Genomic DNA, 22,951 nt, shown 5'->3' on the forward strand with positions numbered 1-22,951 from the left:
GCCGCGGCCCCGCCCACTGACGCGTCCCGGGGTGCCGCTATAACCCGCCGCTCGAAGGGCTGCTCCAGAGCCCCGCGACGCCGCCGCCCTGGTGAACGCCTTTCCAGTACTGCTATCAGCAGCAGCAGCCCGACCACGCGTTCCCGCACACTCGCGCCTTTCCTTTGACACGGCGGACGCCGGAGGATTGGGGCGCAATTTGTCATTTCCTTTTTTATTAAAATTATTTTTCCTGCCTGTTGTTGGATTTGGGGAAATTTTTTGTTTGTTTTTTATGATTTGTATTTGACTGAAAGAAACCCACCGAAGACGTCTGCGTGAGGTTTCCGGGGTACAGGAACACAGACCACCGAGGTAACGCGTGCGGGGTGTCTGTGGGGAGGGCGCGGGACCCGGGCGAGAGTGGGGGAGGGGCTTCCGGGAGGGGCCGCGCGGGAAGGCGACCGCGGAGTCCGTTTCCTTTCGAGGCGGGCGTTGTCGGTTGGCCTGGCCAGCCTTCCATCCTGGCCCGCCGCGCGGGGGTCGTGCCCGCGACGTGGGCAGGAGAGCAGGCGCTGGGCCGGGGCCGCGTGCCTGCATGGTGCGGAGCCGCATCTTCCCATTAGGGGGAGGGGAGCCAGCCTGGCCCGCGGCTCTGCTGCGGCAAGTCTTGTGACTGATTTGCATTTAATAAAAAAAAAAAAAATTAAGTCCAGGGAACCAGGAATCTGGGGGCGGCGGAGGTGAGCTTGGACATGTATTATAGGAGAGGCCAAGATTGGGGAAGACAAGTTGAGAACATTTGACAATCGACGATCGATATTGCATCAGTTTGCTTTCCAGACATAGGAGGGGCTGGGCGGGCGAAGCACTCGCGGGCCAGCTGCTTGTGGACGGGTGTGCTTGAGGGCACTGGCGCGCGCGTGTGTAAATAAACCCCCAGCTCCCGGGGCCCAGGCGTTCGCCCCCCTTGAGAGAGGAGTAGTGTCGGCCCTTTCCGCCTCCTTCTGGGGAAGGCTGTCTGCGGCAGAGGCATTCCCCGGTGTGGGGACTCCGGGCAGTAAAGGACAGATTACGCAGCATTGCTGTTCCAAATGCTAGAAACGGGAAGCCGTGCCCCTAGGTTGCATGCACACGAGCCAGGGTCGGGGCTGGATGTGTGCCCTGAGTGCCTGTGCACGTTTGCAGCGGCTGGGAAAAAGCAAAACAGAGCCCTCTTCGCCCCCTCCATTCCGACTGGGGACAATAGAGAGGGTGAAATACTGAAATCTGCCGGAGTAGGGGGCCTCGGCGGCCGCAGCACAGCGGTGGAATAATCTTTGTTCTCCGCGGCTCAGCCGTCTGTACTTTTCCGCCTCTCGGCGCGCCCCCGCCCCTCGCGCGCGGCTGGTACTTTTCCACTCGCCTGGCCTGGGATGAATCAGCCGCGCTGCGCCTCCCGGCGGCGTCACCTGACCACGGCGGGCGGGCGCTGCAGTCCTGACGCGCCGTCTTTACTTTTGCAGGCCGACTCACGGCTGGTGCACCCACGACCAAGGACAAAAGGAGCCCAGCGCTTCTAGCTGCATCCGATTCCTCCCAGTGCTTAGCATGAAGAAGGCCGAAATGGGACGGTTCAATATTTCCCCGGATGAAGACAGCAGCAGCTACAGTTCAAACAGCGACTTCAACTACTCCTACCCCACCAAGCAAGCTGCTCTGAAAAGGTGGGAGAAGTTGTGACACTTTTGAAAAAACGGCTTGCATGGGTTGGGTTCAGGGAGTTACCTAGGAATTTGCTTCCATTGCTTTAATTCGCTATAGCATTTAGAGAATGTGTGTCATCTCTGAAAGAGTATCCGATTATCTTGTTGTAATGACAAGATAGCTCGTGTGAAAGTCAACTCCTAGTTAATATTTATACATTTAAGTAAGGGTGTTGTATCAGAACTATGCTGGTGGGGGGTATTTTATGTTCAAGCAGTCTTGTGTATAATGATAGATATTTCAATCCAGTTTACAATTATATATGTCTATGTTTTTTGTAGCCATTATGCAGATGTAGATCCTGAAAACCAGAACTTTTTACTTGAATCGAATATGGGGAAGAAGAAGTATGAAACAGAATTTGTAAGTTAAAAATAATAATTTGTCTGTCAGTGGCTTTATGGAGTAAAAGAATAGTTTTACTTTTAGAATTCAAATCTAACTTGCCCAAACCTGGTTTTCTCCATTTAATTATTGTTATATGTTTGGTTATCGTTTTCCCTCTATGTAGCATCCAGGTACTACTTCCTTTGGAATGTCAGTATTTAATCTGAGCAATGCGATTGTGGGCAGTGGAATCCTTGGGCTTTCTTATGCCATGGCTAATACTGGAATTGCTCTTTTTATGTAAGTATGTGTAAGTAGTGAGTCTGCCATGCAGGGCAGTTACTATGATAAAACATTTTGGCTCCAGAAACTGAGTTTACAGTTGCAGTAGCTGACTCAAGTTACTTGCTTAAAATTAAAAGTATGAGAAACCCCAAAAATCTCCTTATTCTGCTACATACTGCACAATATCAAGAAAGCCAACTAGAAAAAAATAGGGCAGTCCTTAAAACTGACAAATTAAGCCAGAAGTCTTCTAAGTCAGTGGGAATAGTTAAAACAAAATTGTAACAGATGGTAGATACTGAAAAAGAACTATGGCTAAATCCAGGGTAGGTATAAATTTTGAGAAGCTGAAAATCCTATTAAGCTCCAAATCAGTTTGGTAAATCGACACAGTTCTTAAGGACCTGTGGCCCCTTACATGAATAAGGAAAAGAAAATTCCTGTAAACATACAAGGTGTGGTGGTATTTACCCAGCCTGGAACATGTTTGTTTTAAGACGAAGGAGTCATAATTTTCTGGACCCTGAAAAGTAATCCATACATGTTTTTTTAATGTTTGCTTTTGTCAGACCTGTTCGATTGCCACATGTCGTGGCAAAAAAAAATGAGTATTTTAGTAAGTACTTGTTTTTAAATGGTTCCCCCCACAGTTGCACAGTTAGACTTAATTACTCCTGTGCTTTCCAGCATCAATACCTGGATAGACTCTTAGAGGTACAGAAGACTTCAGAGCAGTGGTTCTTAGCCATTTTTGCATCACTGACTCTTGGAGAATATGATGGAAAATTGTGGATCTTATTTCCAGGGAAAAAGCACAAAACAAAAATACATGCAGTCTAAGCATGTATTTTTCAGTGATGTTTGTGTCATAGCCCTTAAGTTTAAGTACCCGTGGACCCCTGGCTAAGGCAATTTCTGTGGAGGATTGTGTAACTTAATGCCTTCATTGTACAGATAAGGAAACCACACGTATATAGCATGGAATTGTCCCTTTGTTGACAGATGTATTTTACTTAGCTGACTGGTGCCTTCTACTCAAGTTATTTTCTCCAGCATGATAGAACGTTCATGAAAAGAAAAGCAGACCTTTGCAAATCTCTGCTTTGTGAAATTCCACACTGAGGTTAAGCCTGGCTTTGAGTACTAGATGCTAGGATTCACTCTGGCTTGCTTCAATTAGGATGAGGCTTTTTGAGAGAACCCTTACTAAGGTGAAGGACCAGCGATTTACATAGAATCCTAGAATTTCAGGAATTTTTAGTGGAGAATCTGAATGGCATCACTGTTGAATATTTGAAATCCTTGTTAGTGCTTGGTATAAAAACAAGGCAGTTTTAGAGTGCAGCCGGTGTAGTTAAAGTAAGAATTTAAAGGAGATTAAATGGCACCTCTGTTTCATAAGTGAAGGTCAAATTCTGATGTAACCCTTGTACTCTTGGAATTACACTTTAATAGGTGCTTATGTCATTGATTTACCATTTTACTAAATAGCTAAATAAGATTGCTAAAGTGTGATTTTATTCATCAGTATGTACTTCATATTTAGAGGTATAGAGTTAAATGGGCCAAAAACCACATGGCTGCCACGGTCCACTTCAACAACTCTATAGCTAACCTTTTTAAGTAGAATCAATCTCAAGGTTGAAAGTGACCTCAAAGGTTACAAAGTCTATTCACCGCTCGTCATTTCAGTGTAAGACATGGAAGGACTTAATTTGGTTTGTTTTTAATTAAACCAACATCTTTTCTCCAGTTAGAAGTGAGGTTGATAATGTCACCTCAGACTAGGCCCTGTAAAACTTCTGGCATTTAGAATGGTAGTGTAAAGCCACTTCCTCTGTTTAACTAATAGACATCAGTTTCTTTGTCAGCACCTTACATGGTACTGCGTGCAATTTCCTCACACGGAATCAAAAAATATGCAACTCTTCTCTTTTGCAGGATTTTCTATGAGTTTCCCTGTTTTGTTATTTAATTTCTTTTAAAAATTAGTCTGTATCTCTGGACTCTCCTAGGTGGAAGAAAAGTAAAGCTGGAATGAGGGAGAACCCTTACCCTAAAGGAAAATAAAGTGATATTAGGGTCCCTTTAGTCACTCTATGTTACCTTAATTTTTTTTTTTCCTCTTGCTGAATCCAAGTGAAAGGGTCAAGGGAGGAAAGGCTTAGACAGTCAAGCTGATACCCTACTCATTTTAGCACAGACATTGTTTTAACTGTGACAATACTGGGCCTGTATTCCTTGCCATGGGGTGCAATGTAGTATGTCATTACAATGGTTAGTTCTCTGATTTGTGCCCGGTTGTTAGTAAAGCTTGTAGTGCCTCACTCTTAAAATGTTAGTATCATGTTAGTGTCATTTCCCCCTTACATTCTTTTCCTTTTTTTTTTTTTTTTCTTTAAAAAAAAGACAGTATTTCATTTTGTCCTCCAGGCTGAGTGCAGTGGCAAACTACTGGGCTCAAGTGATACCCCCACCTCAGCCTGAGTGGCTGAGACTGTAGGTATACACCACCACAGCTGGCTTTTTTTTTTTCCTTTGGTAGAGATGGGTTTTCCCTATGTTATGTTGTCCAGGCTGGTCTCGAACTCCTGACCTCAAGCAGTCATCCTGCCCCAGCTTCCTAGACTGCTGGGATTACAGGCATGAGCCACTGCACCTGGCCTCTCGTTCCTGTTTATATGTATATGGTCCATGTGGTTTTAAAACCTTTCCTGAACCTGTCTCAGTTGAATTTCACAAGAATCTTGTGGGCTAGGTTTAGTAGCGGATATTACTGATATTTTACAGATAAAGGGAACTATTGAAATGCAGAAAGGTGGCAAGCATACAGCTCATTATTGTGGTGCCAGAATCAAAATACAAGTTTCAAACTCCACTGGGAAGTTGAGCTTTCCAGTGTCTCATGCTGTGTTTGGCTCAGTGGGTAGACATCCTTGTTCCTAACCGATGCTGTAGAACTATCACCTGAGAAATGATGCAAGTTTTTACTGCCAGGCAAGAGACAATGTTGACACTCCAGTTAGCAGGAGAGGAAATGCCAGTTCTTCAGGGCATTTTGACACAAATAGGACAAGTTTCACACATAATGTTATTTAAACAACCAGAAAGAGTTGTCTTTAAATATAGCCATGCTTATTTATAACCCTGTGCCTTTTCCTTCTCTCATCAGAATTCTCTTGACGTTTGTGTCAATATTTTCCCTGTATTCTGTTCATCTCCTTTTAAAGACTGCCAATGAAGGAGGTATGATAGCATTCTTGATTTTTCTAAAACAATGTATACCTATCATGATTTTATTTCTCTTTTAAAATCCTTGGCTTCATGCTTCTGTGTTCTTCAAATTGTAGGGTCTTTATTATATGAACAATTGGGATATAAGGCATTTGGATTAGTTGGAAAGCTTGCAGCATCTGGATCAATTACAATGCAGAACATTGGAGGTAAGAATTTTTCAAAAGACAATTTGGGTAGACTTTATGCTCATTGTATAGCACCATTGTATAGCACAGAGTGGTGACATATGCGTTTTGGTGTCACGTGCCACATTTTGCACTTGTAATGGTATAATTTTGTTTTCCTCTAGCTATGTCAAGCTACCTCTTCATAGTGAAATATGAGTTGCCTTTGGTGATCCAGGCATTAATGGACATTGAAGATAACACTGGGTAAGTGCTAAGTAAGGTTACTCATAAGAAACAATTATAGTCAAAAGTGGTTGGATATATTTTTATCAAAGTTGTATACAAAATGATGATTAGTTATCCATAAATGTTCCTTTTGAAACTGACCCGTAAACTAATTCGAACTTCGGAGAATGAAAGGCCAAAAGATAGTAGCTAGCCCCACAATTTTGGGTATCTTAATTACTAAAACAGGTTTTCTAGAACTTGCTTTCTGTCTTTATGTTCATACTTTAAAAAGTTATAGCTGTTTTTAATATATATCCTAAGTGAGGACTGAAGCTTTGAATTACATTAAAAATTAATCTGTCCTATTTTTGTAAGTTTGGAATTCTTAAGACTTAATCTGTTCAATGCAAAATACAGGTTGGACATCCCTAATCTGAAATCCAAAACTTTTTTTGAGTGCCAACGTGACGCTACAAGTGGGAAATTCACACCTGATCTCATGACAGGTGTGCAAAATTAATTAAAATATTGCATAAAATCACCTTTAGGCTGTGGGTTTAAGAAGGTGCATAGGAAACGTAAGTGAATTTTGTGTTTAGACTACAGCCCCATCTCCAAGATACTTCAAATATGTATATGCAGATACTCCAAAGTCCAAAACACTTCTGGTCCCAAGCATTTTGGATAAGGGATACTCAACATTTTGGATAAGGGATACTGTGCGAGAAAATGTTTGGGCATGCTATAGAAACCATTTTCTTCTAGCAAAGTTATTCATCCCAGTGAACTCACAGGTTTTTATCTAAAGTAAACATGGGGAAGGGTAATTTACTTCCCATCCTACGTGCAGCTCATTATGTCAAAATAGAGAAGTGCCGTTATCGAAGATGTGGCTTTAGAAATTTAATTTTTTAAGCTGGTCTTTAAGTATTCGTGTTCTACAGAGTACTTACTGCTGAAGTGAACAGAATTTATGAGGCAATTAGAATTTGAAAATAGTGATTTAGAAGAGAGTGCAATTCATGATTTACCTAAAAAGGAAAAGGCTTAGGGGACATACATAATGTTTTCTATAAGTTCAAAAGGGATATTTTTGGCTGTCTTTGGAGTTAAAGGTGGTTCAAGATGTCACAATATACTCTGATAACCTGGAATAAGTCCTGGCTTGGGGGACTGAGTTTTACAATTTTTCTGGGGTGTAGGGGGGCAGTTTGCTTATGCATTTTATGAAAACTTTTCCTCATTGAAATGTTTAATACGTATATTTGCTAACATGTCTGGAAAAAAAAACTTGTTTTAAAATTTTTTAGTTTCCAGCATTAGAAATTACATGCTAAAGCTGTACCAAAGTTGGTGTACAATTTTTCTGAAAGTGCTTAAAGATAAGATTACTGGCTTAACAAAGCAGCTTTGTTCCCTGCCTTAGTATCAAGTCTTTGAGAAGCATTTTGTGTTATGAATCAGCTGGCAGCTTTCCCAGAGCAAGTAGTGGAACAAAAGTTACACTGTTTCATACCCGACTTCTAACCTGAGTAAATATTCATCTAGCACACAAAGTTAAAAAGTTATTCCTATCTTGAACAAGGGAAACTTTTTCCAAACATGTCTTTTTTTGTGTTTGTTTTCTGGTATTTCTATAAAATGAGTCCTATTAGAAGAAATATATATTATTCAGAAGATATCTGTGACTGTTTTGACCTTGTTTCTGTTTTCTTTAGATTGTGGTATCTGAATGGTGACTATTTGGTTCTGTTGGTGTCATTGATACTCATTCTTCCTTTGTCGCTGTTTAGAAATTTAGGTGAGCAAACTCATCTCTAAAAGAGAATTGAAATGAGCCTTTCACCAGTTAGTTGGGCTTTCTCTTAATAGAAATTAGTCAGAATGAAAAAGCCCTAGAAAGGTATATCTTTGGGACTCACAGCATGCGACATTTAGGAGCCAAAATATTTAATTGACACTATATATTGTACTTTGTAAGAAATAATGCAAATCATAGTTTTTATTAGCTTGGGTTATGACAAGTATATTTAAATAATTCTATATTTTAGTATCATAAGAATTAGAAATTTAGTACTGTAGCCATACTTTAGTACCTAAAGTCTTCCCAGCAGAATTGAGTTATTCAGTGGGAAAAATATATTTGCTTTAAATCTGTTTCATTAAACTAATACTGATTCCTGCCACCCACCTTCTAGGATATTTGGGATATACCAGTGGCTTTTCCTTGTTGTGTATGGTGTTCTTTCTGATTGTGGTGGGTATGATTTTTCTTTAGAAAATATTTTTTGTAAACCCTGCCATGTCACTTAGTTTAACACATGCAAAATAATATATTTCTAGGTCATTTGCAAGAAATTTCAGGTTCCGTGTCCTGTGGAAGCTGCTTTGATAATTAATGAAACAATAAACACCACCTTAACACAGCCAACAGCTCTCGTACCTGATTTGTCACACAACGTGACTGAAAATGACTCTTGCAGACCTCACTATTTTATTTTCAACTCACAGGTAACTAAATATGCTTATTTTCTCAAAAGAAGAGTTTAGGGAAGAAAAGAGGGAAGCTATTCACTGGAAATTTAAAAATAACTCCCAGGATAAAGGGAGGAGGATAACAGGTGCTTCTTAGAAAACATGTGATTAGCTAATTATTGAGGACCATGAGGGAAGTTTTGGTTTACATCTTAAAATAGATCGAAAAATGAGATAATCATATGGTGCTAATAATTGACACATTCAGAAGTGAGGATACTGATCATACTTCATGAACAGATTAGAGGAATGGAAGCTAATTACACAAAGGAAACTTTTAGGCTTTGATTCTAAGATTGTTTACATAAAATACATGCTGCAGAAATGTGACAGCATGAGTTTGTTACATCAGATTAAGTAGGTTTTTACGTTTTGTTTCAGACTGTCTATGCTGTGCCAATTCTGACCTTTTCATTTGTCTGTCATCCTGCTATTCTTCCCATCTATGAAGAACTGAAAGAGTGAGTATTTCATTTTTATATCAGTTTGAGAAAAGATTAGACAACTGCTGTAACTGCTGCTGAAATACACATTTGAATTTTCTTTTGAATTATATAGCCGCAGCCGTAGAAGAATGATGAATGTGTCCAAGATTTCATTTTTTGCTATGTTTCTCATGTATCTGCTTGCTGCCCTCTTCGGATACCTAACATTTTACGGTAAATAATGCCTCCTTTACCGAAAAAAAAAAAAAAAAAAGCTTATTGAAATGAAACTGCTACTTTTCTGTGTATAGTTCCATCACTTTAAAAATAGTCTTAATATATTTCATATTTGTGATGAGAAATTATATTTAGAGCTTAGAATTTTCTGTAGTGTATTTAATCAGTAATATCTAGAATCCAGGTTTGAAAACATCATTAATCATTTGATGGCATGTTTGTATGATATGCCAGCCTCTGAGTTCATCTTGCCTGTCTCCTCTCCCATCACCTTCAGACTATATAACACAAACACAAATTATAAGCCAAGCCAGGAGATTTAGCTGTTTAACTCCTGTTGCTTTTAATGGGAGTCATGTGGCTAAATCTCTATGTGGTATTTAGAAAAATTTTCCTTCAATGTTACTTTAATTGCATTAACCATAATTCCAAACTAATCTTATTAGCCTCTTAGTTTATAGTCGTTTTGTGAGTAGCTAAATAACTGGTGCACATTTTGCTGTTAAATTTTCTACTTGGTCTTCAATGAAAACAGACACTCAAAAGTTTTTTTGGTATTTCCCTGTAGAACATGTTGAGTCAGAATTGCTTCATACCTACTCTACTATCTTGGGAACTGATATTCTTCTTCTCATTGTCCGTCTGGCTGTGTTAGTGGCTGTGACCCTGACAGTACCAGTAGTTATTTTCCCAGTAAGTAATCACTTGCTCTGCTTTCAGTAGGAATGAGTTTTTAGACATGTGAATATTTGTGAGATTTTCATCTTCTGGAAGAAGGGAAACACCAGTAGAACAATACTAAGTTGGTGGTGGTTTTGAAGGGACTTTTAAAAAATACAGTGTATATTTTCAAAATATCCTGGGGACTTTTTTTTCACCCTAAGATATAAAATGATCTTTTAAGTGTTCAGATGTTCAGGAAACAGCAGAGAAAGAGGCACAGTTTTATTTAGAAATAGTTACTATTTTGGATAGATTCCTTGTTACTTGGGCATTCCTTTCATTCATTGGAGCTGGATTTTTAAATTTTATATTGCTATCATTTTTAAAATACATTGTATTTATTTATTTATTTTTGCAGATCCGGAGTTCTGTAACTCACTTGTTGTGTGCATCAAAAGATTTCAGTTGGTGGCGTCATAGTCTCATTACAGTGTCTATCCTGGCATTTACCAATTTACTTGTCATCTTTGTCCCAACTATTAGGGATATCTTTGGTTTTATTGGTAAGTTTTAGAAAGTATCAAAGTTGATTCAGACATCAGGGATTTTAAGATTTAAAGAATGAATGACAAGTGGTTCATTGAATCCTCAAGAAACAAATGTTCTTTTACAGGTGCATCTGCAGCTGCTATGTTGATTTTTATTCTTCCTTCTGCCTTCTATATCAAGTTGGTGAAGAAAGAACCTATGAAATCTGTACAAAAGATTGGGGTGAGTGAAAGATTATCACCACAGAAATAGTAGTAATATAAATTTCTCTAACTGATTTTAATTTTATTCTCGTAGCTGTTATTTGTTGTGGTTTCACTTTGAAGTTTCCAGTAAACATTTTTGTAATAGTATACTTCACAGATGGAAGATTGTGGAGGGAAGGGGAAAGATAGTTTGCCATCTAATAAATACTTAAGTTAATTGCAATAAAGTTATTAGATACTTTGGAGATAGGAATAGGGATGAAGACTAGTGTGAGATGCTAAGCTTTCAACATTTGTTCAACCAGTTTTCATTGGACTGCCTACTGTGTGACAGGGACTTAAATGGGCATTGAATATATAAAAGAGAAGGAAGGGCATTTAGTTGAATGAGACTGACCATCTTCAGAGTGAAGCTCTCAGGGAGGCCCTCTCTCCATAGTGTTTACTATTATATACCTACTCGAAAATGTAGTACCAGCTGGTGGCAGAGAATGATGTGCTAACCACAAATGATGTGGTTCCTAGTACCAGAATCCTGGTAGGTGGTATTTAGGAAAAAGACTGCTTTTTAGTCATTATTTTCCACCTTCATTCTGCTCTGATTAAAGTACTGGAATTGTTTATAAGCCAACAACTGTCATCTTGTTTCACTCTAAATTACATAGTGGCAGTATTGAAGGGTAGGATTTAGGAATTAGTATTTCCTGGGAAGACCTCTGGCTTTGACTTTTGCTGCATTTTAGGATGTTTTGGGTTTGATTTTGTGACTTTATTTTCTTTTGCTCTAAAAAATTGCAAAAAATCCAGTCCAGCTCTACATGAAGCAGTTTGTTTAGCAAGAAAATTCCCTTTTCACTTGAGACAAAGGAATGAAAAAGTGAAAAAGTTCAGAAGGCCTCAAAGGTAGTTATTTTGTACTGCAGATAACTTACTGATCACTTAGGAGTTTATATTTAGCAAGTTAAATACTCATTCTGTAGAACATGATACAGTAGATAAACTTCAGTAATTAAAGCACATTTCAAAAAGTAGAAAACGAAATGTTTAGCATATATGTTTTATTACTTACTGATCAATTTTCTCTATACTCATTGCAGGCTTTGTTCTTCCTGTTAAGTGGCATACTGGTGATGACCGGGAGCATGGCCTTGATTGTTTTGGATTGGGTACACAATGCACCTGGAGGTGGTCATTAATTGGCACCACTCAAACTCAAACTCAGTGCATCTGATGCCAGTGTTGAGTAAACTCAACTACTATGAAATTTCACCTAATATTTTCAGTTTCACTTCCTTTTGAAGTGCAGATTCCTCGCTGGTTCTTCTGAGTGCAGAATAAGTGAACTTTTTTTTTTTTTTTTTTTAAAGAAACTTATCTGTATGTTAGAAATGGATATGAACAACAAAACCACGAGTCTCGGGTTAAGGGAAGTGACAATTTTATTCCATTCCAGAGAATGGACGAACTCTTAACTTTTATCAAGCCACATGCTTGGCTGTGTCATTGTTTAACTTGGATATTTTATGATTTTACTTGAATGTGCCTAATGGAACCATTCGATGTGAGAAATAATTCTTCTTAATTTACAGCAAAGTATTGAATAACCATTGAGAAAAACACTATTATTTTTTGTACCAAAAATACTTAAAGACCTCAGAAGCACTCTTTTACTTTTAAACAATTGCTTTTTTTGAACTTTATTCAGAAGCAGTTATCAATAAATTCCATAAAATAATTTCATTGGTATTTAAAAATGAATATTACTATAATGAAATGATTTGCCTTTTTGTAGGCATAATAAGCCAAATACTTTTTTACCCAAAATAATTTTTAGAGAAAATAATGAAAAATTGTACCATGAATTAGGAGCGTAGTTTTTTTCCATTTAAACATCACCATTACTTAAAAGATGATTGATTGATTATTGCTATACCAAATCAGATGAATTCTGTTCATCACTTTTCTTCTCTGTCCCTAAACAATTTGGTTCATTCAGACTGAAATGTTTGTGTCTTCAGCTTATTAGAATGGAAGATAATGCAGATATTTCTGTGGGAAATAAAATAACTAATTTTGAGGTACCAAATAGTGCAATTGGGTAAGACAGGGTTTATTCAGTTGCATCTGTCTCCAGTGTTGTATTGACAGCTCTGGGTGTTTTTTTGGGCCAGCCCTTTTTTGACATTGCTTCCAGCAGTGGAAAATGGGCATTTGATGGCAATAGGCCAAAATTATTGTGTCCAGAGAGTACACTTTTTCAAAATGCTCACCTACTGGAAGTGTGAATTACTTGACAATGTATGGCTTAGTTGTGTTCATGTTTTGTCTACAGTAGAGGTCTAATCCACAGGGTACACCTATGTTTGGTATGATGTAAGTTCTCTTTGTGTAGGCCACTGGGTTTCTCATGCAGTAAGCTTTATAAAAACTCATTTGCACTGGACTGTCATCTCATTCTTGTACAACGTAGAATTACTTGTTTACATCCAACAAATGGTTAGCTAGGGAAAACAGTGCAAACTGAGTGTTAGTCGTTTTGGTCCAACTGCATGTCAACCCTTCCATTTCAATCCTGGTTAGAAGTGAAAATAATTACTTTGAAACTTGGCTTTAAGAGCACATTTATCGTACGTCACAGTGTATGGTGAATATATTATTAAAATAATGTGGTACTTTGCTCATCAGGCATAATGTCTAAAATCTAATATACATAATTCCATTAAGTGGTTGAGGGAAGCAAATAATGGAATTGTCAATTGGTCATCTGGCTCTAAGGTTTGCCCTTGAACTAAAAATGTTGAGTTTGGGGCAAGGGCCAGAAATGTGGCAGACGTGGTTTTTGTTACACATTCTTGTATTATATGTGACTAAATTAACAAACAAGATACATGTGTAAGGACCCTTATGGAACTGGAAGACGTCTTGTAGTGCTACATTGGGTGAAACCATTGGTCCACTTTTGTCTGTTCCTATAAGATAAAATAATTGGGGACCATCTACAAATAGGCAGTGGGAAGACAGATTCTACAGCACTGCTTTCATTTAATTGGGCTTTAGACACTCCATTCGAATGCAGAACCTCACCTCTAGTTGAGACCAAGAATTGGCACAGTTGCATGAGCTCCTGGAATAAGTTACTGACTTTGTATCTAAGACCTGCCAGGGAATACCAAGAGTTGTTTCTACAGAAGATACTGTGGCAACCAGGAAGGAATGGAAAAAAAAATTCTTTTCTCTGCAGCAAATTAATGTGAGGAAGCTCCTTCAATCATCTGGTTATTTGAGGTTCAAAATCAACTGCCTAGGGAAAATTCCAATGCATGATTCTCTTGGAGCTATCTTGTCTGCCTTGAGGTTCCTAAACAATGAATTCCCATTAATGAGCAGTCTTCAGTATTAAAACCACTGTCTTGTCACCTCATTTTGCATTACTGTCTTCCGTGGATGTTTCAGTTATAACTGTAATGTTATTTATAGAACAACATTAATCCATTAAAGCTAACCTATTTTTCAATATTTATGATAATCTATGTACATATATTGTCTGTCCATATGTATTTGTAAATAGGTTGTATATAACGTCAGGTTTGGGTCTTGGGTTCAAGTGTATATATTCCTATAAGTTTCTTAACTGCATTTTGATGAATTCATATTATGTAACTATAAGAATTGTCCCAAAAGTACCTGTACAGAAAATTGAATATTGAAAAATTGACAAATTGTGTACAAACACTAAAAAAAGTGTTTAAATTGTATTTGCAATAAACAACATTAAATTTTTTCATGAAATCTTGGTGCAAATTCAGATCTCATTTAAAATTTAAATAAGGTATAAATTTTCAAAATGCAGTAATCAAAATGTGATCTAGTGTAATGAAATAAAGTGTGATCTAGTGTAATGGAAGACCTTTGAGAACCTGGGTGTATTAACTTTGTGTATATAGTGTAAATATCCCTACTGTACTGTTAGAGGCCAACAATTCTAGTACGGCTTGTTGGCAAAGAGTGCTACACCGTTTCAATGAAACAATGTATGTTTGTTTTAACTGAACTAAAATAAATACATGCTTAATCTTGAGTAGCAGTATTTTTGTTTTTTTTGTTGTTTGTTTTTGTTTTTTTTCAGGTAATGGAATAGGCAGTGTCTAATGCAATTTGCATTGTAACTGCAGTACCTGGCACCTGCTAGGTGTCCATATGTTTGTGACGAACAAAAGAATGGTCAGGAAAAAACGTTTGTTTTACTTTAGGTTCCTAGAGATTCTAAGTTTCCAAAGTGAGAAGGAATGGAAAGTCTTGGAGACCTGGGGGAAGATGCCAATCTTAAGGTCCTAGGCTCAGCCCTGCTGATGGAAATAAGTAGGCCAATAATGTATCAGAATCAACTGGAGAGCCTTTTAAAACCACAGCTTTCTAAAAGGTGCCTAATTTCTCTGATTGCAAAGGTCCAGCTGTAGGGTAGCCCAGGATATGGTTTTTGTTTTACTTAAGGTCACTCGGGTGATTCTGATGCACAAACTCCAGGAGCAATGAAGTGGCCTAGAAAGAAGTTGGGATATGTTCAGCTTTGGTGAAAAAGCCACAGGAAAAGAGGAATTAATTGACAAGCTGATGTATGTAACAGCATGGTTTTGAGTGACAGTGGAAGTGGGAAGGTTACTAAGATACACAGGCTAGTTTAGGTATGGCCTACTGATAAGTCTGAAAAGCTTGAGGCTTGTGAAATGAAATAACCAGAGCTGAAACAGAAAAGACCACACCTTGGGATAGCCAAGTATGCTCCATGGTAGTTCCAAAGTCAGGAAACGTCTCCAAGAAACTTAATATGCAGTTACTAATGATGGTCAAATGAGAAGGATTAAGAAAGGCAGCAGAATTTGCAACAAATCAATTGAAGAATGACTTGTGGAATTTTCATGTATTCATAGGCAAGCTCTAACTGAACACCTACCGTTATGGAACTAACATGCTCATTGGAAAGAGGGTAGGGTTATGTGTCAGATGAGTTCTAACAAAATCCATACACTTTCAAATGTGCTAATTTTTGGGAAAAAATGATACCAACTGGTCGTGGTGGCATACCTGTAGTCCTAGCTACTCCAGAGGCTTAGGCAATAGCATTACTTGAGCCCAGGAGCTTGAGACTAATCTGGACAGCATAGTGAAACTCTTTGTCTCAAACAAAACAAATAAAATACAAAAAATTACCGAAGTGAACCAGAATGCAAATTTATTTATCTACAATTAGAAATATACTGGGTGAAGCCAGGCATGGTGACTCATGCCTCTAATCCTAGCACTTTAGGAGGCCAAGGAGGGTGGATTGCTGAAGCCCAGGAGTTAGAGACCAGCCTGGGCAACATGGTGAAACCCCATCTCTACAAAAAAATACAAAAATTAGCCAGGTGGTATGCACCTGTAGTCCCTGCCACTTGGAAGCCCAGGGAGGTCAAGGCTGCAGTGAGCCATGATCATGCCATTGCACTCTAGCCTGGGTGACAGAATGAGACCCTGTCAAAAAAAAAAAAAAAAAAAGAGAGTGAAGGAAAGCAGGGAGTAAGGAAGGAAAGAAATTGGGTTGACAGGTCCACTGAATATGAAAATACGGTACTCTAACCAGGGAGCCGGCTATTCCAGAGAGATTTCCAGTAAGCTTAAGGAATATTGTAGGAACATTTCTAAATAAAGAACCAGAGCTGTTTGTCTTGACTTAGAAATACACCTGGATAGTTGGTTTAGTCAAATTTCTGATAACAAAAATATCCATTTGAATTACTTTAAGCAAGAATGTCGGATGGAGAGAACTTCTTAAGAGATTGGGATGCCTCAGAGAATTAAAAGATAAACAGCTTCCAAAAATCAAAAATTGTCTTTGTTTTAGAGACCTCCATGACAGAAGTGTGTGAAATTTCGCTATAGAGCTATGTGACTAGATTCTGAGCTTGTTTTCAGTTCAATTTCTCAATATAAACAAATCGGTCAATAATGGATTAAGATTCCACCCTAATCTCAAATGTAGTTAGGTGGACAGGGTAACACAGTACAAACAGCTGCCAGGACCTACCCGAATAGTGGACAGAATAGTTTTCAGAGGAGAGGTACAGTGATCATGCACTAGAAATAGGCTAGAAAACTGGGACCAACTGTATGGTTTTAACACTGAAAGACCTGCATCCTGGAAACCCCGTTAGTCCCAGGCAAACTGGGAATGGTTGGGAACCCCAGCTAAGAAGGCAACCACCAAAATGTTTAATGAAACAATCCAGACATATCAATACATTTATTTTCTTTGAATTCTTTTTTCTAGGCTTCCATGCAGGACACCAATCTTCTTTTATGACTTCGCCCCAACTCAATGATTGATTGCTTCCTCAAATCACATTTTTTCTGACTTCCCCACCACAAGAACTATAAGCTTCATAGGAACAGACATCTGTCAATCATTTCATCAATTTATCCCTAACACAGCCAGGCACAGTGGCCACGCCTCTAATCCCAGCACTTTGGGAGGCTGAGGTGGGCGGATCACAAGGTCAGGAGATTGAGAACATCATGGCTAACGCTGTGAAACCCCATCTCCACTAAAAATACAAAAAATTAGCTGGGTGTGGTGGCCGGCGCCTGTAGGCCCTGCTACTTGGGAGGCTGAGGCAGGAGAATGGTATGAACCTGGGAGGTGGAGCTTGCAGTGAGCCGAGATCGCACCACTGCACTCCAGCCTGGGCGACAAGAGTGAAATTCTGTTTCAAAAAAAAAAAAAAAAAAAATGAATCCCCAACACTCAGAACAGTATCTAGCAAATGCTACACAGGTACTCAAATAATTGTTGAATGAATAAATGTACCCTTGATTTCTTACAGTTTCTTATAGTATAGTGGAGGTGAGGCTCCAACTTTTAAGCAAGAATTTACTAAACGCTTGCAAGATAAATACTGCTTGTGCCATGAAATTAGACACTAGACACTTTGACTTAAAAGATAAAATATGACTCGCTTACCTTCAACCAGAGGCCCACAACAGGAAGGCTTTCTTAGTTTACGTGTGATCGGCCTCCAGGTGGCAAAGCTATCTTTAACCTCTACCACATAAGTGATTTTCTGGCAGTGAAATCCTTTTTTCAGATTCTAGCCAGATTTGGTTCTCCCCTACATATTGTGAGGAAAGAGTTAACACAGCAAGTCTGGTGGCTCCCTCCTATGTCTTCAAGGGAACCATGAGTGACCCTTGACTAACTCCTGGGAATGTGGCCCTCAGAAGGTTCTTTATGTTAGTGACTGATGATTTTGTTATATTCACCTGGAGCAATGGACCATGCTGAACTGGTTTGTCAGGTTGCTTTGCACAAACACCAGGGTTAATAATGTGCACATGGTTTCATTGTTGGGATCCTGATTTTGGGTGGCCAAGGATGGTTGCACAGCTGGATATGCCTATGTTAACTAGCATGCCACCCCCTTACCCTTCCAAAAAGCCATAGATCCCTGAGCCATTTGGGCTTACCTGAGCAGAGAAAATCCACACATGTCCTCATAGTTCACTGCTAGACAAAGAGCACACCTGTGTGATTTTGGACAAGAAAGGTATTAAAGCCTGTATTAAAGCTAGACTCCACTGTTTCATATATTTTTCCTGTTACTCTGTATCCTTTCCTGTAATAAATCTTAGCAGTGAGTATTACCTGCTACCTCGTGGGAGTCCTGGTGAATAAGAAAATGAAATGTGCGGTCTCTGTTTTTTCTCTACACCATGTTTAGAAATCTCAGTGCCTCTTGGCTTCTCCAAAAAGAATCTATTCTCAGTAAAAGCTCCAAGCATTATTGTGCAAGTTTTACTAAGTAATACTGGGGATCAGGAGAATTAGATAGCAAAGGAGGGTTTTACATTGCACACCTTACTGCATGCAGCTTTATAAAATCCCATTTGACAGATCTTCCAAGTCCCTCTGGTGGTGTTGTGAATTAGAGATTGTCTCTGTCTGCCCTTCCTCCCACACCATCTATGGCCTGTCCCCTCTTCTCCTGGGTAGTTCAACTCTGCCTTCAAATCTGCCTGTTCTTCTCAGAAAAACAAAAGCTTTGAAGTTATCAGAACTTACCTTCCTGAGATGACAGTTTACTGGCCATACATTTTTGCTTCCATTCTGCTCTTGAAGACCTCACTTCTACTCCAACCCTTCCTAAATGACTTTTCTAAGTATTGTTTCTAGCAACTTACAGTACTTTTTCTAAAAGGAGCTCTGGTAAATAAATTCAACTTTTTCATCAGATTACCTTAAAATATCTGCAGTAGATCCTAATCTATAAAGTAGGTGAAGACAGAGCTCTTCTTGTTGAGCTCAACCTTGTTGAAACAGGGTTATGAGTGAAATCTAGAGACTGAGAACTCAGCCTCCCAACTGCTTTTCACCTGCTTCATCCCTCCATTTGCCCATAATGGTCCATGAAGTGTTGCCTTAACCTGGGCCTCTGTGGAATGTGATTTGAAAAACATGGCTCTAAATTATTTCAAGAGAACAAGACTTCATGATGATAAGATTCCTACTAGCCTGACGTTTAGCTTCTGAGTCCCCATTTTCTGAGAACAGCCTCTTTCTCTCCTTATTGACAGGATGGTGGCCTTAGCCTCCCTATACAACACAATTATCTTTAGCTTGGTATAACCCAATAACCTTAAGATTGACGTGAGGTTCACATAGAGGCCAGGTGTCCTGGACTGCAGATGTGTTGCTGAGTAGATACTCAAGTTTTTCCAGGTATCTCCAAGACAGGGCAAGTGAAGAAGTCAAAGTGGAAAATAGACACAGATGTCATGTAATCTACCTCCTGTTCCCTAGTCAACAATGATGGTATTTTTAAATAGGAAAGGGAAGACATCTTAAAGAAGAATGTGTTGACCTTCAGTTAGATTCATTTCTGAAGGTCTTTAATGGTTTATGACAAGTAATGATAAACCAATACTGAATCATTTGTTTCTCAAGATGTGGGGAATTATTCCTGGGTCCTAAATGTGCAACTTAAACTTTTGAAGTTATCATATATTCTTCCTGAAAATGTAGCAAAATTGCACACCAATCATTTTTAAAAGAGAGATATCTGGTCAATAAGGCAATGAAAGAAGCCAAATAATATATCAAGGATGCCCATTTTGAGGATACAATTCCAACAAGCAACTATTTATTTTTATTTTCTCCTTTTTTTTTAAACAGAGTTTCACTCTGTTACTCAGGCTGGAATGCAGTGGCACAGTCACGACTCACTGCAGCCTGGACCACCTAGGCTCAAGCAATCCTCCCACCTTAGCCTCCCAAGTATCTGGAACCACAGGCCCATGCCACTACGCCCAGTTAATTATTGTAATTTTGTAAAGATGTTTTTTTTTTTTCTTTTTTGCCATGTTGCCATGTTGCCCAGGCTGGTCTTGAACTCCTGGGCTCAAGTGATCTGCCCTCCTTAGCCTCCCAAAGTGCTGGTATTGCAGGCATGAGCCACCATGCATGACCTATTTATTTTTCTAAAAGGGAAATATTCCCCTTAAGTTTTGGTAAGTGATAAATTTTCTTCCAGTGTTACCAGTTTAATTCTTATCATGGAATCATGGTATGTTCTAAACCAAAAATAAACTGTATTTCTTTTTATTTCCTTTCATTTTCTCTGTATTTCCCTTTAAAGTGACTGAAAGTCTCAAGAGATGTGGAACTCATGGTTCACAACCCTTCTGCTTCAGATAGAGGAATTGTATTTTTAAACTGATCCCTAAATAGAAAGATCCAAAGAAGGAAATATGTGGAATATGAAAATCTCTTCTCAAAATGCATGAGAGCCTCATAAATTTGGAAACATTCTTCTCTCATAAACTGCTCCAAAAAGAAATGTTTAGTACTTACAGCCTATATTGAAGGCAATGAAGCAACAGAACATTGCTTCTTTCTTGTAGGGGAGAGACAATGAATTATATTTTAAACAAGCATTCTTTCTTCTTTTATAAAAAAAAAAACATGTAAACAATAATACACTTAGAAGCCTATAACTCCCAATAAACTATCACAGATTTTACTGTAATATTTACGGTAAAGGAGTTAATTATCCACAATGTCAGTAATTGCTCCACACTAGTTTTCACAGCACCATACTATTTCTGGAAAGCTCTCCCGGTCGTGGGGAAAGAGAATGATCTTGTAGTTGTGCAGAGATGGATTCAAGTTCTGGTTTGCAATTATTAGCTGTGTGATCTCCAGCAAGTTCCTTAACCTACTCATGCTTCAGTTGCTTCACTTTGTAATAAAATTTAATGTAACTCACATGATTTAGTGCTTCAGGTACTGCACAGAAGGTATTCACCTTAATCCCCTAAGGCAGGTACTTTTTTAATCAACATTTTACTGAAGAAGAAACTAAAGCTTTTAGTTTAAGCCTCAACCTTAACAGGTTAAGTAACTTGCCTAGAAAGTGGTACAACTGAAACTAAAGCCCTAGTACTTATCCCATGCTCTTAATCCACTCACTTCACAATTCACAATTGCAAAAATATGGAACCAGCTCAAACTCCCATCAATCAGTGAGTGGAATACTCACTGATTGAATATATATACCATGGAATACTACTTAGTCATATAAAGGAAAAAAATAATGGCTTTCACAACAACCTGGATGGAATTGGAGACTATTATTCTAAGTGAAGTATCTCAGGAATGGAAAGCCAAACATCATATGTTCTCACTTATAAGTGGGAGCTAAGCTATGAGGATGCAAAGGCATAAGAATGATACAATGGTCTTTGGGGACTTGGGGGAAAGGGTGGGAGGGGAATGAGGAATAAAAGACTACAGATTTAAAAAAAAAACATAAAAATAAGAAATTATCAAAAAATAAAAGTAAGTATGAATATTAAACAGTCATTTTCAAGGTTATTTTGGATATTAAATGAAGCAACCCAGAAAGTGGCTTTCACTGTGTATACCACACAATGGAATATTATACAGCACTGAAAATGAGTGAACTACAGTTCATTTTTGTAATAAACAAAATTTTAAAAAACATTAAGTCCCACAATAACACAAACATCTAGTATTATGTCCTTTTTGTAAAGTTCAAAACAACTAAAATGAAATGATATCTTTATTAGCATACTTACATATTTGATACAACAATTAAATAAAAAAGCAAAGGAAAGATGTACACAGCATTCAAGATAGTGGTTAGTTTGGAAAGGGGGAGAAAGGGTATGGTGGGAGAGTGCATAGGCAGATGCAAGTTACTGTCAATGTTGTAGTTTGTTGGTGTTCCTAGGGGAAAGATGGAGAAAAAATAGACGCACAAAAGAGGACCCATATGGACCAATCACGAGTGTGCTGCGAAGCAGACCCATTACTCCAATTACGTATTTTTGAAGTCGACAAAAAGGTGACTTTTATTCAGGCTGCATCATAAGAAATTTCCAATTTTCTATCATTTTTTGACCTACGAAACTGGAAATTTTATATGGTGTGACCTGATATGTATTAATGAATTTTGGTTTCCTCTATTGACCCTTTCTCTAGCTTGCTTGATATAATGAGGTGCCTACATGATTCCACAGTGCCCTCAACGCATCAGCTTCCCCAATGTGGGCTACGAGTCAGATAGGTGATGTCCAATCCCAATACTAATTACTGGCCTGAGTCCTAGAGGTTCCGTCAAAGGGACAGGTTCATCTAGGATACTGAATAATTACTGATTCAATGATCACTCAAAATCTCAAAGTAGTTCAATGAGAGAAGAAAAAGATTACTTTAGATGCAGAATAGGTTCAGAAGTCTAGGCACAGAGAAATATATTAGAAAAGATCACAGGCCTAAATAGTTGGCTCCTTCTAGTCCTGTCCCTTGTGACAAGGAGATATGCCTTGCTGCTTTGAGGTTTCCTCTAAGATGCTAAAGGCTCTGCAGGTCCTCCAAGGACCTAATCTTGAAATCCATACCCTATGCTGGCATCCACTTCTGCCTTCCTAGTCAGCCTTACTCCTAGACCTTATATTTGACCTCTGAGGCTGTTTCCATTTCTCGCATCTGTAGATAGGACCCTTCCTGTAGCCCTTGGCTTGCAACCCTGTTCAGTTAGTTTCAGGCCACTGGCATTTCTACAATCTACTCTTGACTTTCAGGCTTGCCGCCTTCCAATTCATTTCCCTTATGGCAGTCAGGCTGATTTTTTCCATGGAACAAATGTGATCATGTCAGTTCCATTAAAATCTTAAAGTGGCAGCCTGTATCTCTCAGTATAAACTTTCAAATCTTCACAGCACTTTATGACCCGAATTCTTCCCTCCTCCCCAGCTCTGCATCATAGCATTTTCTCACCTCTTACTTCATGTCCCAATCACAAAGAATTAT

The 22,951-nt window shown here is 38.7% G+C and overlaps 2 protein-coding genes across 3 annotated transcripts in view; one reads left to right on the plus strand and one right to left on the minus strand.

The window, feature by feature from the left end:
• Positions 1–1,547, minus strand: part of LOC105507582 — a 2,529-nt gene extending 982 nt beyond the window's left edge. Inside the window, exons 1-2 of the mRNA XM_011936110.1 lie at positions 1,520–1,547; positions 1,243–1,430 (exon numbers count right to left, since the gene is read on the minus strand). Of these exons, the coding sequence (XP_011791500.1) occupies positions 1,243–1,430; positions 1,520–1,547 (216 nt within the window). The remainder of the gene's footprint in view (positions 1–1,242; positions 1,431–1,519) is intronic.
• Positions 1–14,662, plus strand: SLC38A2 (solute carrier family 38, member 2). 2 transcript variants are annotated; one of them, XM_011936052.1, is made up of 16 exons: positions 1–354; positions 1,485–1,685; positions 2,007–2,088; positions 2,237–2,352; positions 5,510–5,583; positions 5,688–5,780; positions 5,924–6,005; positions 7,688–7,770; positions 8,168–8,226; positions 8,313–8,480; positions 8,886–8,965; positions 9,063–9,163; positions 9,735–9,859; positions 10,248–10,392; positions 10,503–10,600; positions 11,682–14,662. In XM_011936052.1, the coding sequence occupies exons 2-16, from the start codon at positions 1,570–1,572 to the stop codon at positions 11,778–11,780; spliced, it is 1,521 nt and encodes a 506-aa protein (XP_011791442.1). In that variant the 5' UTR covers positions 1–354; positions 1,485–1,569; the 3' UTR covers positions 11,781–14,662. The 2 variants fall into 2 exon arrangements, with proteins under 2 accessions (XP_011791442.1, XP_011791443.1); XM_011936053.1 differs by lacking the exon at positions 2,237–2,352 and having other exon boundaries at positions 16–354.
• The last annotated feature ends 8,289 nt before the right edge of the window (positions 14,663–22,951 follow it).

This window comes from Colobus angolensis, unplaced genomic scaffold (genome assembly GCF_000951035.1).
Source record: "Colobus angolensis palliatus isolate OR3802 unplaced genomic scaffold, Cang.pa_1.0 Scaffold150, whole genome shotgun sequence".
Classification (NCBI taxonomy): Eukaryota; Metazoa; Chordata; class Mammalia; order Primates; family Cercopithecidae; genus Colobus; species Colobus angolensis.

Bases quoted from the DNA above. Each gene is read 5' to 3' on its own strand.
- SLC38A2 (XM_011936052.1), top strand. From the start codon at position 1,570: ATGAAGAAGGCCGAAATGGGACGGTTCAATATTTCCCCGGATGAAGAC. The intron at 5,584-5,687 runs GTATGATAGCAT...TTCAAATTGTAG, and splicing joins AAAGACTGCCAATGAAGGAG to GGTCTTTATTATATGAACAA. The intron at 8,227-8,312 runs GTGGGTATGATT...ATATATTTCTAG, and splicing joins TGGTGTTCTTTCTGATTGTG to GTCATTTGCAAGAAATTTCA.